The sequence below is a fragment of the Bison bison genome, unplaced genomic scaffold (genome assembly GCF_000754665.1).
Source record: "Bison bison bison isolate TAMUID 2011002044 unplaced genomic scaffold, Bison_UMD1.0 scf7180017864453, whole genome shotgun sequence".
NCBI classification, from domain to species: domain Eukaryota; kingdom Metazoa; phylum Chordata; class Mammalia; order Artiodactyla; family Bovidae; genus Bison; species Bison bison.
Window position 1 is genome coordinate 2,090,854 of NW_011495015.1, and position 14,420 is coordinate 2,105,273.

General features: G+C 35.7%; 1 protein-coding gene across 3 annotated transcripts in view; it reads right to left on the minus strand.

Moving 5' to 3' along the window:
- Positions 1 to 14,420, minus strand: part of ANKRD12 (ankyrin repeat domain 12) — a 98,764-nt gene that overhangs the window by 47,139 nt on the left and 37,205 nt on the right. For all 3 annotated transcript variants that reach the window (XM_010859086.1, XM_010859087.1, XM_010859085.1), the window contains one exon: positions 4,972 to 5,119. In XM_010859086.1, coding sequence (XP_010857388.1) covers positions 4,972 to 5,119 — 148 coding nt within the window. The remainder of the gene's footprint in view (positions 1 to 4,971; positions 5,120 to 14,420) is intronic.

Consider the following 14,420-nt stretch of genomic DNA (forward strand, 5'->3'; position numbering starts at 1 on the left):
ACAATTTCTGAAGTTGGTATTATATATGCACTTTTACAGATGAGACAACTGGGACTTACAAAGAATTCAGCTAATCTGGCCAGAGCAAGAACTCAACACTGGTCTGTCAGACTCAACAGCCCCTGATAAGAAACACTAGGCTCTGACTTCTCTCTGTTATAACTATAATAACTTATCTTGTCTGGATTCTGGATGTCTGGGAAAGACTGAAAGTTAAAGCTAAAAAATGGTGATAAAGCAAGCTGATGATGTAGCTGTAAAGAAACAATTTGTTTTCTAGATCAGAAGTAGTTAATTCCATAGGCTCAGTGAGTTACTGTATAGACAAGCCTCTTAACATTTCATGGGACAAAATTTACAGAAATTCTCTAACAGGATAGGACGATGTGGGATAGATACTGGAATGATATAAGCAGTTATGCTGGAGATTTGTTGCAATGAAGACAATTCTGATATAGCTATAGAAACTCATGGGTAACACTTCGAATTATGCTATAATTTCCCCCCAAATTTTATCTGTCTAGTTAAGCAAATACTTTTCTAGAAAGTGCTATCTTTTAAAAAATTAATAAACATGAAATAATTGAGGATTTAAAGAGTTTAAGACACACTCAGTTCAGTTCAGTTCAGTTGCTCAGTCGTGTCCGACTCTGCGACCCCATGAATCTCAGGACGCCAGGCCTCCCTGTCCATCACCAACTCCCGGAGTTCACTCAGACTCACATCCATTGAGTCAGTGATGCCATCCAGCCATCTCATCCTCTGTCGTCCCCTTCTCCTCCTACCCCCAATCCCTCCCAGCATCAGATCTTATCCAATGAGTCAACTCTTCTCATTAGGTGGCCAAAGTACTGGAGTTTCAGCTTTAGCATCATTCCTTCCAAAGAAATCCCAGGGCTGATCTCCTTCAGAATGGACTGGTTGGATCTCCTTGCAGTCCAAGGGACTCTCAAGAGTCTTCTCCAACACCACAGTTCAAAAGCATCAATTCTTTGGCGCTCAGCCTTCTTCACAGTCCAACTCTCACATCCATACATGACCACAGGAAAAACCATAGCCTTGACCAGACGAACCTTTGTTGGCAAAGTAATGTCTCTGCTTTTGAATATGCTATCTAGGTTGGTCGTAACTTTCCTTCCAAGGAGTAAGCGTCTTTTAATTTCATGGCTGCAGTCACCATCTGCAGTGATTTTGGAGCCCCCAAAAATAAAGTCTAATACTGTTTCCACTGTTTCCCCATCTATTTCCCATGAAGTGATGGGACCAGATGCCATGATCTTAGTTTTCTGAATGTTGAGCTTTAAGCCAACTTTTTCACTCTCCACTTTCACTTTCATCAAGAGGCTTTTTTTAGTTCCTCTTCACTTTCTGCCGTAAGGGTGGTGTCATCTGCATATCTGAGGTTATTGATATTTATCCTGGCAATACTAGGCTATCTCAAAATGAAGACTAGGAATGACTCATCTGGTTGATGGCATTATTGCGGATTATGAGAACCACGGAATCTTTCTTGGACAATATGAATGTCTTTAAAAAAAATAATAATGGTTGTTTTATAAAAATAATGTATGTCTGTCATGTTAAACATTCAAAGCATATAAAAGAATACAAAGAAGAAAGTAACAAGTCATCCTCAATCCTGGAAACAACATGTTAACATCTCCTGAGTATCATGCAAAGCACCTTTCTAAATGTACGTAAAGACAGAGGGATCAGGGGGGAGACAGAGAGAAATCAATTTATGTAAGAGGAAGAAAATACCATACACATGTGTGATCTTTAAATAAAAATCTGTAAGATTAACTTTAGTTTAATCCAACATAAAAAGAAAAGGAACTAAAGGAATCACTTCTTTTCTACAAGAGATTCAAATTGCTAAAATATAAACACAGGCATATTTATAAACATACAGATAAAATTTTAAATAATGAAAGATTAAAAGTTTTAAGCAATAATTTTGAAAAAAAATTTCAGTTTTAGACAATTTCAGTTAATCCTTTGTCATTGAGAGATGATGAGCTGAGCAGCACTCAGCTTTTTCTCCTTTTCCCCCATTCCCTGTTCTTTTACTTTTCACTAACTCAGGGTTCATAATATTTACATTTTTATTCAGGACCCTTAATAACTTACTAGGTTTAGGTTTAGTTCTACAATGAAACAGTCTTTATATTTAAACTATTTTCTCTTTCTGTATGTGTGTTAATATCTGTTCTATGTGCATAGGCATATAGACAAATATAAATATGATGACATAATGCAATCAAACAGTACATATTATTTCATAACCTGTTTTCCCAATTTGTATACTATGAACATCTTTCAATACTGTTTAATCCTCTACAATATTATTTTTAACAGTAAAAGGTATTTTCTCAGTGTTTACCACAATTAAACCCTTTATTACCTGACAGTCCTTTCCTGTTTTTTTCTATTAAAAGTTGAGAGAAATATACTTGAAGATAATTTTCATTCTCATCAATAATCATTTATATTGAATAAATGCCAAAACAAAGAATAAGTCAAATGTTTACAAATTTAGTTTTTAACATATGTTGTTATATCAAGGTAGTTCTATAACTTAGACAAACTAAAGCAAGTTCCTATTCTAAATTAGTGACCAGTTTGTATGATTTAATGAAAGTGTAAGTCGCTCAGTCGTGTTTGACTCTTTGCAACCCCATGGACTATAAAGTCCATGGAACTCTCCAGGCCAGAATACTGGAGTGGGTAGCCTTTCCCTTCTCCAGGGGATCTTCCCAATCTAGGGATTGAACCCAGGTCTCCCACATTGCAGGTGGATTCTTTACCAGCTGAGCCACCAACAAAGCCCTTGTATGATTTAACCAATGATAATTTTCTCAGTCATTACAAACTCTATTTCCTTAACTACTATTATTTCATACATTTGTCAACTGTAATTCTGGTGTTCTGAACTACCTGCTTGTATCTTTTGTCCATTCTCCAATTTCTGTGTTTTTTCCTTCACATGTTAGAGCACTTTAATTAGATTAAGTACTGTCATATATGTTGTATTTTTCCCCTCTATACTTTATTCTGTATAGTTTAGAATATTAAAAAGATCAACGTCAGATATGAGTTTTGGTGCTATAATTATCATTCACATTTAAAATAGCCATTAATGGTACTCTGGACTCTTTTTTAAAATTATGAAAATAAGACAGCTTAACTGTAAATAAGACATTTTTCCTTGGGCCTGGGGAAATTCTTCTCAATGCTTTGGATGTGTGTTTATGTGTGTTCATGCAAAACTAAGGCGTTCATCTGTTACTTACTAAAATTTATAAATTCAGACTACCAAAACTATAGATATACATTTAAATACATCAAAATCTTATTTAACATTAGCATGTGACCTTTTAAAAAAAAATGTTCATACTATGCAAGCCTGAGAGAGAGCTACAATGCCCCCTATTAAATTCAAATAGTGGAAAGACTGTAGCAGAGAAAATTAATCCCATCAATACAATAAAATTAGACCATGTTCATTCAGTGCCTAAAGTTCATGTCTTCCTAAGTCTTCTTTATTTCACACCAAATGAAAGACAAATAACCCAGCTGATCTAATTACAAGGGTTCTCCTGGGAAGTGTGTTATTTTCAAATCTTAATATATTTTGAAAAACATGTTTACAACCTTTGAATTTTTCTAAGTCCCTTCTTCAAACTACTAGTAGAACACTGTCACTGGAAAACAACCTAGTTAATGTAAGTACTTTAAAAATGACTAGCAGAAGGACTTCCAAGGAGAAAGTCTGAGAGAAATTAAAGCCTGTATATCTGAATTCACATAAGTACCTTCTTCTCAGCTAAATGACCTCATAACCTTGAAAACAATGCTGAAAAATAAGGAGGGCCAGGCTTCAAAAAAAAAAAAAAAAAAAAATCCGAACCTTTAGAAGGCAGTGTAACTTAAAATGAACAAAGCACAAAATTTCTTAATTACTCACAAAAAAAGCAATTTTTAAGATTTAAAAATGTCATAAGTGTTTAAGAAAAACTTCTAATTCAAGCTAAGAGAAATAGCCAAATACACAAAAGGAAACCTAGCTGCTACCAAAAGTGTACACTAAAATTACATTATTTTCTAAAGCTATATTAGCATAACGCATTTCAAAAGTCCTTAGGGTATTTTCAAAGATTCTGGAGTCAAGATTATTTCTATACTGATGACTAAGGTAGCTAGAAAGATAAAAGTAGGATACAATCTCTGTACATATATTTAGAATGTAATACTGATTTTTTTCTGTGAGTGAAACTAAAAACTAAAACATTCTTAAGAAGAGTTCATTAATAATACTTCATTCAGGGGATAAAACGATCATGATAAACATACAACAAACATTCAAGTTTATATGAGTTTTAGGAAATGACTATCTCAGGGCTAAAATACAACCTAGTATTTATAGATAGTGGTCATAAGGTTCTAATCTATTATGAATAACTGGGATTGACTGATGACAAGTATCATTCCTGATATAGTGAGAGTTTTGAGGAAAAAAGTACTATGAATTGGACTGAGGCAGCCTCAATATTTTTCTTCTTTTTTTAGAAGGGACATATTTCTGATTCGTTTCTGAATCTAAAATGTCCAAGCTTTTATTCCTTTGGTGGGTTCAATACTTTGTCCACAAAAACTGAACAACTCTTTCTCAAATTTACCACATCAAAGATCCATGCAACTGAGTAAATTTTCAACAATGAAATGCTCCCCAAGAAATCAAGTTCTTAAAATGATAAGAGGTCTGTAATGAACACTGAGACTAAGAAAAAAACTGCTTTTATATATGATAGAAATTATATTTGGGCAAGGAATATATGAATTTCTGCCCCAATGATAAACCTGAAATTCCAAAATACAAATATTTCTCTATAAAATGTAGTGCAAGAGGAATGATAAAATCACAGTAAAAGAAGGATAATGATTTTCCTAGAAAACAACAAATTTTCCCACCTGTGTCTGAATCTCGTTCTTCATTTCTTGATGGGCTGATGGTAAAAGGAAGTTTACGTTTCATGGATGATTTCTCTTTCATCTCCTTGCCCACATCATTTCGATCAATTTTTGGAGTTTTGCTATAGGATGCAATCTTGTCTTTACTCTATTAAAAAATAAAACATGAATAAAGTTATAATGATACTAGCTAAGCAGTACAGTATTAAAAAATACTTTATGAAGGAAATTTTCATACACAAAAGTTGAAAGGGTATTACAAACTACCATCATATTCAATGTCCTCAAGGCCCACTTTCAACATGTTTTCTTAATTGTTTCATATTCCCTATCATTTAGTAATATAATTTTAAATAACTATAAAACAAAATATCTTGAATATAATAGAACTCTATGTCTAACACAGACATTATCCAATAAACAAATATAAATCAGAAAAAGAATTCTAGATTGAATTGAATAGTGAAGATTACTGAAAAATAAAACCATCAAATTATTTCCCAGGTGTAAAGGAAAATCCTCTTGTCTTTTCACTTCTGCTAATGAAATGGAGCTTCACAGGCATGCCTTTTGCTTACAATGCTGTTTTAAATGGTCGATTTTATTATTATTATTCTGGCACAGTGAGGCCAACAGGTCAGGAGACCACTGCCAGTGGAAAAGACAGTTTGTCACTCACAGCTCCCAAGAAAAGAGGGTATGTCACATGTGCAACGCAGTTTCTCCTGGGGAAGCACCTAGCCAGTTCAGGGAGGCAGAGGGAGGGAAAGGCAGGCAAGCGGATGCTTTAGTGTGGCTTCCACAGGAAAAGGCTAAGACAGCAAGCAGGTTTTTAGGGTTGGCTAGTCCGCATAACTTGTGCAGGGTCTGGGGTATACGTGTCACTTCTCTAGTTGTCTGGTACCTGACGGTTATTCTGGGCTAACCATCAGGGCAGGGGGACAGTGGTCCAGAGTATGAGAGTTGCTAGAGCTGGTGGTTAGGGATGAACCCTGGATTGCTGGTTTGCAAATGAAAGGTGTGGTCACAAATGAGCTATTTATTTTCTCTGGGAACTGAGTGGCCCTGGGAAGGACTGTCTGCCCAAGGTCAGTGAGGTCCCAGATGTCCAAGTATCAGAAGTAAAAAGGCATGATTAATAAAAAGGTTAGCCAACAAAGTTCAAGAGATCTGCCTTGGAAAATACAAATATTTTGTTATTAACAAAAGAATCTAAGAAAAACATTAAGAAGTCCCTTCTACCTTGCATATACGTTATGATACTGTTCTGTGACATAAACAAGTTAAAAGAAACCAACGTGTTAATATGTTACATGAAAAGTGTTCGCAAGACTATATCAATCATGTTCTCCTATGCAATAATTTGGTGACTAGTGTGAATATTCATACAGGGCTTCTAAGATACCCCAGGTGGTAAAGAATCCACCTGCGATGCAGGTGGCCCCAGTTCAATTCCTAGGTCAGGAAGATCCCCCGGAGAAGGGACAGGTTACCCATTCCAGTATTCTTGGGCTTCCCTGGTGGCTCAGGCAGTAAAGAATCCGCCCACAATGCAGGAGACCTAGGTTCAATCCCTGGGTTGGGAAGATCCCCTGGAGAAGGGAGTGGGTACCCACCTCAGTATTGTTGGCTGGAGAGCCTGGCAGGCTATAGTCCATAGTATCCCAAACAGTTGGACACAACTGAGCGACTTTCACTTTAAGTGTGAATATTCTTACCTGCTACAAACTTACTCTGTTCTCAAATAAAACTGTCCTTAAAACTGTTAGCCAAACAAAGTGTTTTTGTGAGAATCTTAACACTAAAAATTATTTTCAGATCTGGGGAAAGTAACTTTCAAAAGAAATAGTTACTTCTGATTGTCCTGAAATTTCTGTATTATCAAATAGTACTTATATATTAATATAAATACTCTTGTCTATTCAGGAGAGGGTCACTGGCACATTCTTCTTTCATACGATGACATAATAAACTTAACAGATTTTTTTCATTTTAAAATGTTAAATGCTTTTCATTTACACTAATGTTTTTCTTAAAATAACCTACAACAGCCATCACACACAATATGAAGTATTAACAGCCAAGAATGACCTTCTATCACTGCTGATACTAAACAAAGTGCTGGTAGTCTTTACCAACTCAAGAAGATAGAAAAAAGAAGTATAAAAAATACCTGGAGATAATTTAAAATATATATACATATATAAACCCTTGAAGGATACAAATCAAAATGTTAATGGCTATCTGTGGGTAATGGCATTGCAGGTGTGCTGGGAGACAATCCACCATGGCTTTCTTGCATTTCTGTACATCTAGCAAACAGAAGCACTAAATAAATCCCTTTGTTCTATCTTTTCAAAGTTATCTGTATACAGAACAGCCTTGGAAGACAGAGACAGTGTCTTCCTCTGCAGCAAAGGGTAGATTAGATCTGTTCACTGTTCAATATATAACTTCTCTCTAATTTAGGGCTAAGGTCAGGTAGATTTACCTCCCATTAAAAAGATTTGGGTTTCCTCTCCCATTACACAATCTACTGTATATGTAGTTGTCACTGGCCTTCACTACATCCCTTTGTAAGAAATAGGGCTCTGACAACAGACACAAACACTGATATATGGCTACTGCTATGGCTATATGAAAAAAAACTTTCCTTTCTACCTGACCCAGGAGTCTCATGTCTTCTGCTAGAGCCCATGAAACTAATTAGCCTGCAAAGAGGGTAGAGTAAAACCTCAAGATCCTTCATCTCAAACAAAGCAATTTCTATTTTCATTATGCTTATATGTTTAATTTTTCTACAGTGAACATGTATTACATTATTTGAATAAAAAAAGTTCTCAATTATCATGTGGAGAGGACAGGAGATAATGAAGACTGAACCTTCACTGATGATGAAAAGGTAGATGATTAACATCCACTCTTTCACACTTCATGAATATAACTCGAGATTTAGACTATCAGAAAGTATTTGATAAAAGATATTGCTTTGCAAATTATGAACACCAACTTATAGCTAGAAATGTTTCAGTGGAAAAATTTCTAAACTAAAACCAATGGGGGGAAAATCCCATAGATTGTCAGTAAAAGGATAAAATATTTGAAGAATTTTGAGTAGGTATGAACCCCTAACTATTGTGATACTTAATAAGGTAATAAAATCATTTTATATAAAAAGTATACTGCTAAGGAATTATTATTTAAAATATGGTCTATTTGAATGCATTTAAGAAATTAAGTTTTGGTTCAGGTTATTTTTAAATTTAGAAATCTCTTAACAGCAATGTCTTGTGTTATATTATGCTATAAATATGGTCTCTATTTACATAAGAGAACAACTACAGATTCATTTCTAAAAATTTTATGGAAGGAAAAACTCAGCAGAAGCTAGAAACTGGCTTCAAGGCCAATAACTCACTAAGAAAAGACAATCCTAAGAATATGCTTTGCAAATAAATACGTGAAAAAAGGTAATCATGTCACCTTCTCTCCTCCCCTCTAATTCTGTCATAAGAAACAGTAGTAACATATAGTATAAGCAAAAAACTGGGAATGGATATTACGGCCCTTCCTCTCTTAAGCTGTCAAATAGTTATTTAAAATGAAAGAAAATTACTTCTAACAGCAGCTTTGCACGTCAAGCTGCTCGGAGATCCGGAGCATGGCAGTACTAAACACCACGCACACTGCTTCAGAAGGGCTTCTGACCCTTACACAAACACGTGTGCGCTCTTGAAAAAACACTGAATGATTAAACTGAGGCTGAGAACGGTTAAATATATCCCTTTGGGTAAGCCAACTGTTAATAACTAAAGAATTTAATAGTTTGTATTTATTCTTCCTATTTATTTTATAAACCTAATGATTAGTAAGCATTCTTAACTTACCTAAGGAATGGTTTTAACAGAAATATATTAGTAAAAGTTTTTGCTTTTTTGCTTGCCTCTACAGTTTTAAGAAATCACACTTTTATGAAGGCAATGCTCAGGACTACTATGTATTTAGCGGCAATCTTCAAAAAATAAAACAAGTACCTAGAAGACTAAAAGCTTCAACAATTTTGGCCTTATCAATTCAAAAACTGACATCAAGTAGCCTCACATATAATTTAACAAATGCAACCTTCACTATACTTAAGCATTTAGAAGTGAAAGTTCTAATTCTCTCCTCAAATCTAACATTGCATCCTGTCCCCACAACTCTGAGATTTCCTCTACCCAGATCACGGTAAGGTATGTCCACTGACAAAACCCAACAACTTCATCTTTCCCATTCACTGCTGTGGCATCTGGCCACTCTCAGCTGTGCAACCTCTGCTTCTCTCTTGTCCTCTCGTGCTGCTGCTAAGTCACTCAGTTGTGTCCGACTCTGTGTGACCCCATAGACGGCAGTCCACCAGGCTCCCCCATCCCTGGGATTCTCCAGGCAAGAACACTGGAGTGGGCTGCCATGTCCTTCTCCAATGCATGAAAGTGAAAAGTGAAAGTGAAGTCGCTCAGTCGTATCCGACTCTTAGTGACCCCATGGACTGCAGCCTACCAGGCTCCTCCATCCATGGGATTTTCCAGGCAAGAGTACTGGAGTGGGGTGCCATTGCCTTCTCCGTGTCCTCTCCCGATCCCTCCTAAAATGTGTGAATTCCTCAGGGTATACTATCCTTCACTCCTGCCCCACTCTCTCTGGGTGACATTATCATACCTATAGGTCACTTTTCCACAAATTCTCATACTTTTAATTTTCTTTTAGCTGTTCTCAGCTCTAGTCTCGTTTTGTCTACTGATAGTTCTATTGGATGTTCCGACTTCATTCAACAGTACAAACCAAATATGCTTCCTGAAACAACCTCTTGCTTTTCCTGAGTGCCCTCTCAGGGAACAGTCCAATCAACCTCAGCGTGGACCCAGACCACTTTTCTACATACACAGGTAAATCTCATAATTCAGTGTCTTTCAGACCTGCCAATTTTCTCTGTCCTCAAAGTCAATGCCCATACTGCCTCCTCCTTGGATTTTTAACTACTACTACTGATTTCTGCTATGGCCCTTCCCTTTGGCTCACTGGCTACAGGATAAATGTCAAGATCTTTAGCAAGGAACACAAGGCCATAATGAACTGGTCCCTGTCTAAAACTTATTACCTATCCTCCATCCTTCATAGGCTACATACTAACTTTGTGTGCACTACTTTAACAGACTCTTGTCTTTTTTACATCTCCTGCTTAAGACTACTATTTACTCTCATTTTCCTGCTGGTCACATATGTACTTATCCATGAGAATCCAGATTACATATCTTTTCCACTGTGAGACCCCCTGAATGCCCATAAACTGACTGCTTTACTCCTTTGTCCCATCACTGTACACTTGAACACTTTCATTAGTGCGCTTCCTACAATGGTACACAAGTTCACAAAGTGTGGTCCCTTAGATTATTTCAGGGGACCTGCAAGGTCAGAAATAAGCTCACAATAACACATAAGATGTCAGTGTATCTTTGTCTCCCATACTCTAAAAAGTGTGTATTTGACTCTTGAGACTATGTGACAAGAGATAGCTGAACTCACGGACTGCAAAAGCAAATAATTTCAATATCTTTCTGTTAAGCCACACATTAAAGATATTTTGCAAAACTAATGACACTCCTCCTTGATACTGTCTTGGAATATACAGTTTCATAAAAATACATTATTAATAGGTAACAGTTTTTAGACCAATTATTATACACACAAATTTCTTCTCAGTTTTCATTTCTGATTATATAAATGTCAATAGACATACTCATTTATAAAAAAGCCCTTCAGCCTCCTCAGTTATGCCGAAAAATATTAAGGGGTCCTGAGAGCAAAACATTTCAGAAACAGAGACAAGGCAGTTACTTAAGAGTCTTCATAAAGATTTAGACCAAACATTAACCACTTGTTTTGTTTCAAAGGTTCACAAGAGAGGCACGCAACACAAACAAGCATCCCACATGAGGTTTGCTGGATAAAATAAGTAAATCAGTGAACTCATTCTCCTTGAGATTTGGCACATTAAAATACATTTGAGAAAACTTCTGTCTATAGTAGAGTGAAGATACTGGCAACTCATCTCTGTAAGAAACAACTACAAGCCTAGACAAAATTGTAAAAAAAAAAAAAAAAAATTCAAGGCTCCAGAAACTGAACAAAAACAAATTGAGAAGCATTTTCAGTAAGAACTGCTGAACTACGGATAAGAAGATCGCCTGGGGCTGTTCTCATTCCCGGCCAATGCTTAGTTTGCATGACAAGGTTCCAGGGTGGAGCTGGCAGTGAAAACCGGCATCTCTGCTGCCAGAGAGTCAAACCTCACCCCTCAGTCACGTCGTTGTTAAAAAAGCCAACAGGGTAGGAAACAAATGGAAGCAGGGAACAAAAAACACAGTTCTATTAGCTAAGGCTGTGTGGTCCCACTGTTGGGGAGCAGCAGCCGATAGACACGCCAGAAATGTAACAGGGAGATGGAAGAAATGAAAGAGCCAGGGGAGCACTAGATAAGACAGCCATTCACCCCTGGCTGACAGGGTAGCTGGGAAAGCAAGTGGGGAAGATCAGAGAATGACTAACCTCTGCACATACCCCCAATGACACCAAGACTATGTGTGCATGTGGTGGAGATGTGTGAGGGTCCAAGCTCTCCACAACACCCTGAGTCGACAAGGAGCCTGCACGCATGAAGGAAGACCTGGCTGAGCCCAATGGAAAGTAAATCCTAGGGTAGATCTGAAAATGCCTGAACACTGAACACACTCCCCAACACACATGCAAATCTACCAGTGGAAGGAGCCTTACTGGCTCCTGGTGTTTCAGCAAAGTGTCTGAATCAATGGCTGCTGACTAACCCATGTTAAGTATAGGGCAACCCCCAAAAACCAAGACCAAACACCCCCCTCCCAAACTAGAACCCAGTGGTTGTGACAAAGTAACAAATATCCAAAACACCTGACATCTTACTAAAAGCAAACAAAAAACTAGCAACAGTTGTAACTTTCAGGTGGAAAATAAAGAGAAACCAGAGTTGTAATATATGACCCAAACTGTTTAGTTTTCAACAAAAATGAAGACAGATGGGAAAGCAAGGGAAAAGTATTCAACAGAAACTTCTCTGAGTGGGTCAAGATACTAGCTTTGGCAAAGACTGTAAAGTAACTATCCAAATGAAAGAAAACATTGTTTAAAGAATCAAAGTACCACAACTTATCAAACAGAGATTTGGAACAAAGGAAAATTACAAAGAAAGCCAAATGGAAATAATGGATTTGAAAAGTAGAGTGACTGAAAATATACTAGGTATCTTCAATAACAGATGTGAGATGGTAAAAAAAAAAAAAAAAAAATCAGTAAATTTAACACACCAATTCATGAAATATTAATCTACAGATCCCAGAAACTCAACAAATTCCAGGTAGAATAATCACAAAGGGATCCTAAACACATTACAGTCAAATTATTTAAAGAAAAAAAAAAGAACAGCAATGAAAAAAATTCACCACAATTAACAACTGACTTCTCATTAGAAACACTTCAAGCAAGAAAGAAGGATGACAATCTATTAATACTAAAAGGGAAAAAAGTCAAGTAAGAATTCTATATCCAATAAAATAAAGGCAAACAGTCATGAATGACCACAAACTGTGTAACTCTACTTAGGTGAAATATCCAGAATAGGAAAGTCTATAGAGACTCAATGTAGGCTTATTCACACTATCTAGGGCTGTGGGATTTGGGGGCAGAATGGGGAGTTACTGCTAATAGGTACACAGGGTTTTTTTTTCAGGTGAAAATATACTAAAATTGATAAAGGTAATGATTGTGCAACTGAATTCTACATTTTAAATGAGTAAATTGTATGGTATGTGAATTATATCGCAAAATACTCATTTTTTAAGAATGGCAGAATCAAGATGTTCCTAGGTCAACAAAGACAGAGAAATTACAGTTGAGAACCTGTCTTACAGTAAATCCTAAGGAAAATTCTTATAGATGGTAAGGAAATGACACCAGTCCCCTGAATTCATAAGAAGATATTAAGAGTGCCAGAACTGGTAAATTTCTGGTAAAAACAAAGAACTATATAAATATATACAGTTCTCTTTAATTCTCTTCTTTAAAAAACAAAACTATATAAAATAATAATTATAACATTCTGTTGTTGGGCTAATAACAAATGTAGATATAATCTATATTACACAGATAACACAAACGAAGGGAAGGTAATACAGCTATACTGGAGCAAAGTTGCTTTATTTTACTGCATTTAACGCAATAATAACATGTAATTGGCATACACATTATAATCCCTAGATCAACACTTAAAAATATAATTTAAGAAACATGGTCACAAACACAGAAATTTAAATAGTGCACTGAAAAATATGTATTTTAAAGAGGCAGAGAGGGGAGAAGAAAAAGATCTGAAACATAAGAACAGAGAGCAAAGTGTCAACTATAAATCCAACCTTATCAATAATTAATTAAATGTGAGTGGGTTAAACACTACAATCAAAACCAGAGAATGCGAGTGCAATCAAGCAAGAAAGGAAATAAAAGCATTCATATTGGGAAAGAAGTTAAATTATTTCTGTAAGCAGATGACATAATCCCAAATGCAGAAAATCCTAAGGAATTCACAAACTTTTAGAATCAATTCAATATATGAGCTCAGTAAGGTCAAAGGATACAAGATCAGCATACAAAAATATTCTGCATTTCTATATACTAAACAATAAAAAAATCCAAAATGAAATTATCTACAGTAGCATCTGAAAGAATGAAATATTAATAATTTAATAATACAATTACAAGATCTGTACATTGAAAACTACAAAGCATTAGTCAGGGAAACTGGAAATCTAAATAAATGGAGAGATATTCTGTGGCGATGGATTGGAAGACATATTGTTAAGATGACAGTACTACTGCAGTCTATAATCTACAGTTTCAATAAAATACCTATAAAAATGTCAGGGTTTTTTTTTTTGTGGAAGCTGATAAGCTAATCCCAAAATTCACATGGAACTGCAAAGGACCTAAATAGCCAAAAGAATTTTTTAGAAGAACAAAGTTGAAATCTTACATGTTTGATTTTGAAAGCAGATTTGAGGTTGCTTGGGGTTTGGGGTGGAAACAGGGACACACTGCAAATGAGCATAAGGATCTTTTAACAGTGATGGAAATGGTCTAAATTGCATTATGATGATAGTTGCACAATTTTATAAACTTACTAAAAATCACTGAATTGCACATGATATGGGTAAATTTTATGGCATTTAATTATACCTCAAAAAACCTGTTTAAAAAAAGACGTATACACATATGTTTAGAGAATCTTTATTCATTTTAGCCAAAAACTGGAAATATTTCAGATGTTCTTCAACAATAAAATGGCTGAGGGGAAGAAAAGAACTTAAAAGAAAGAAAATAAAATTACT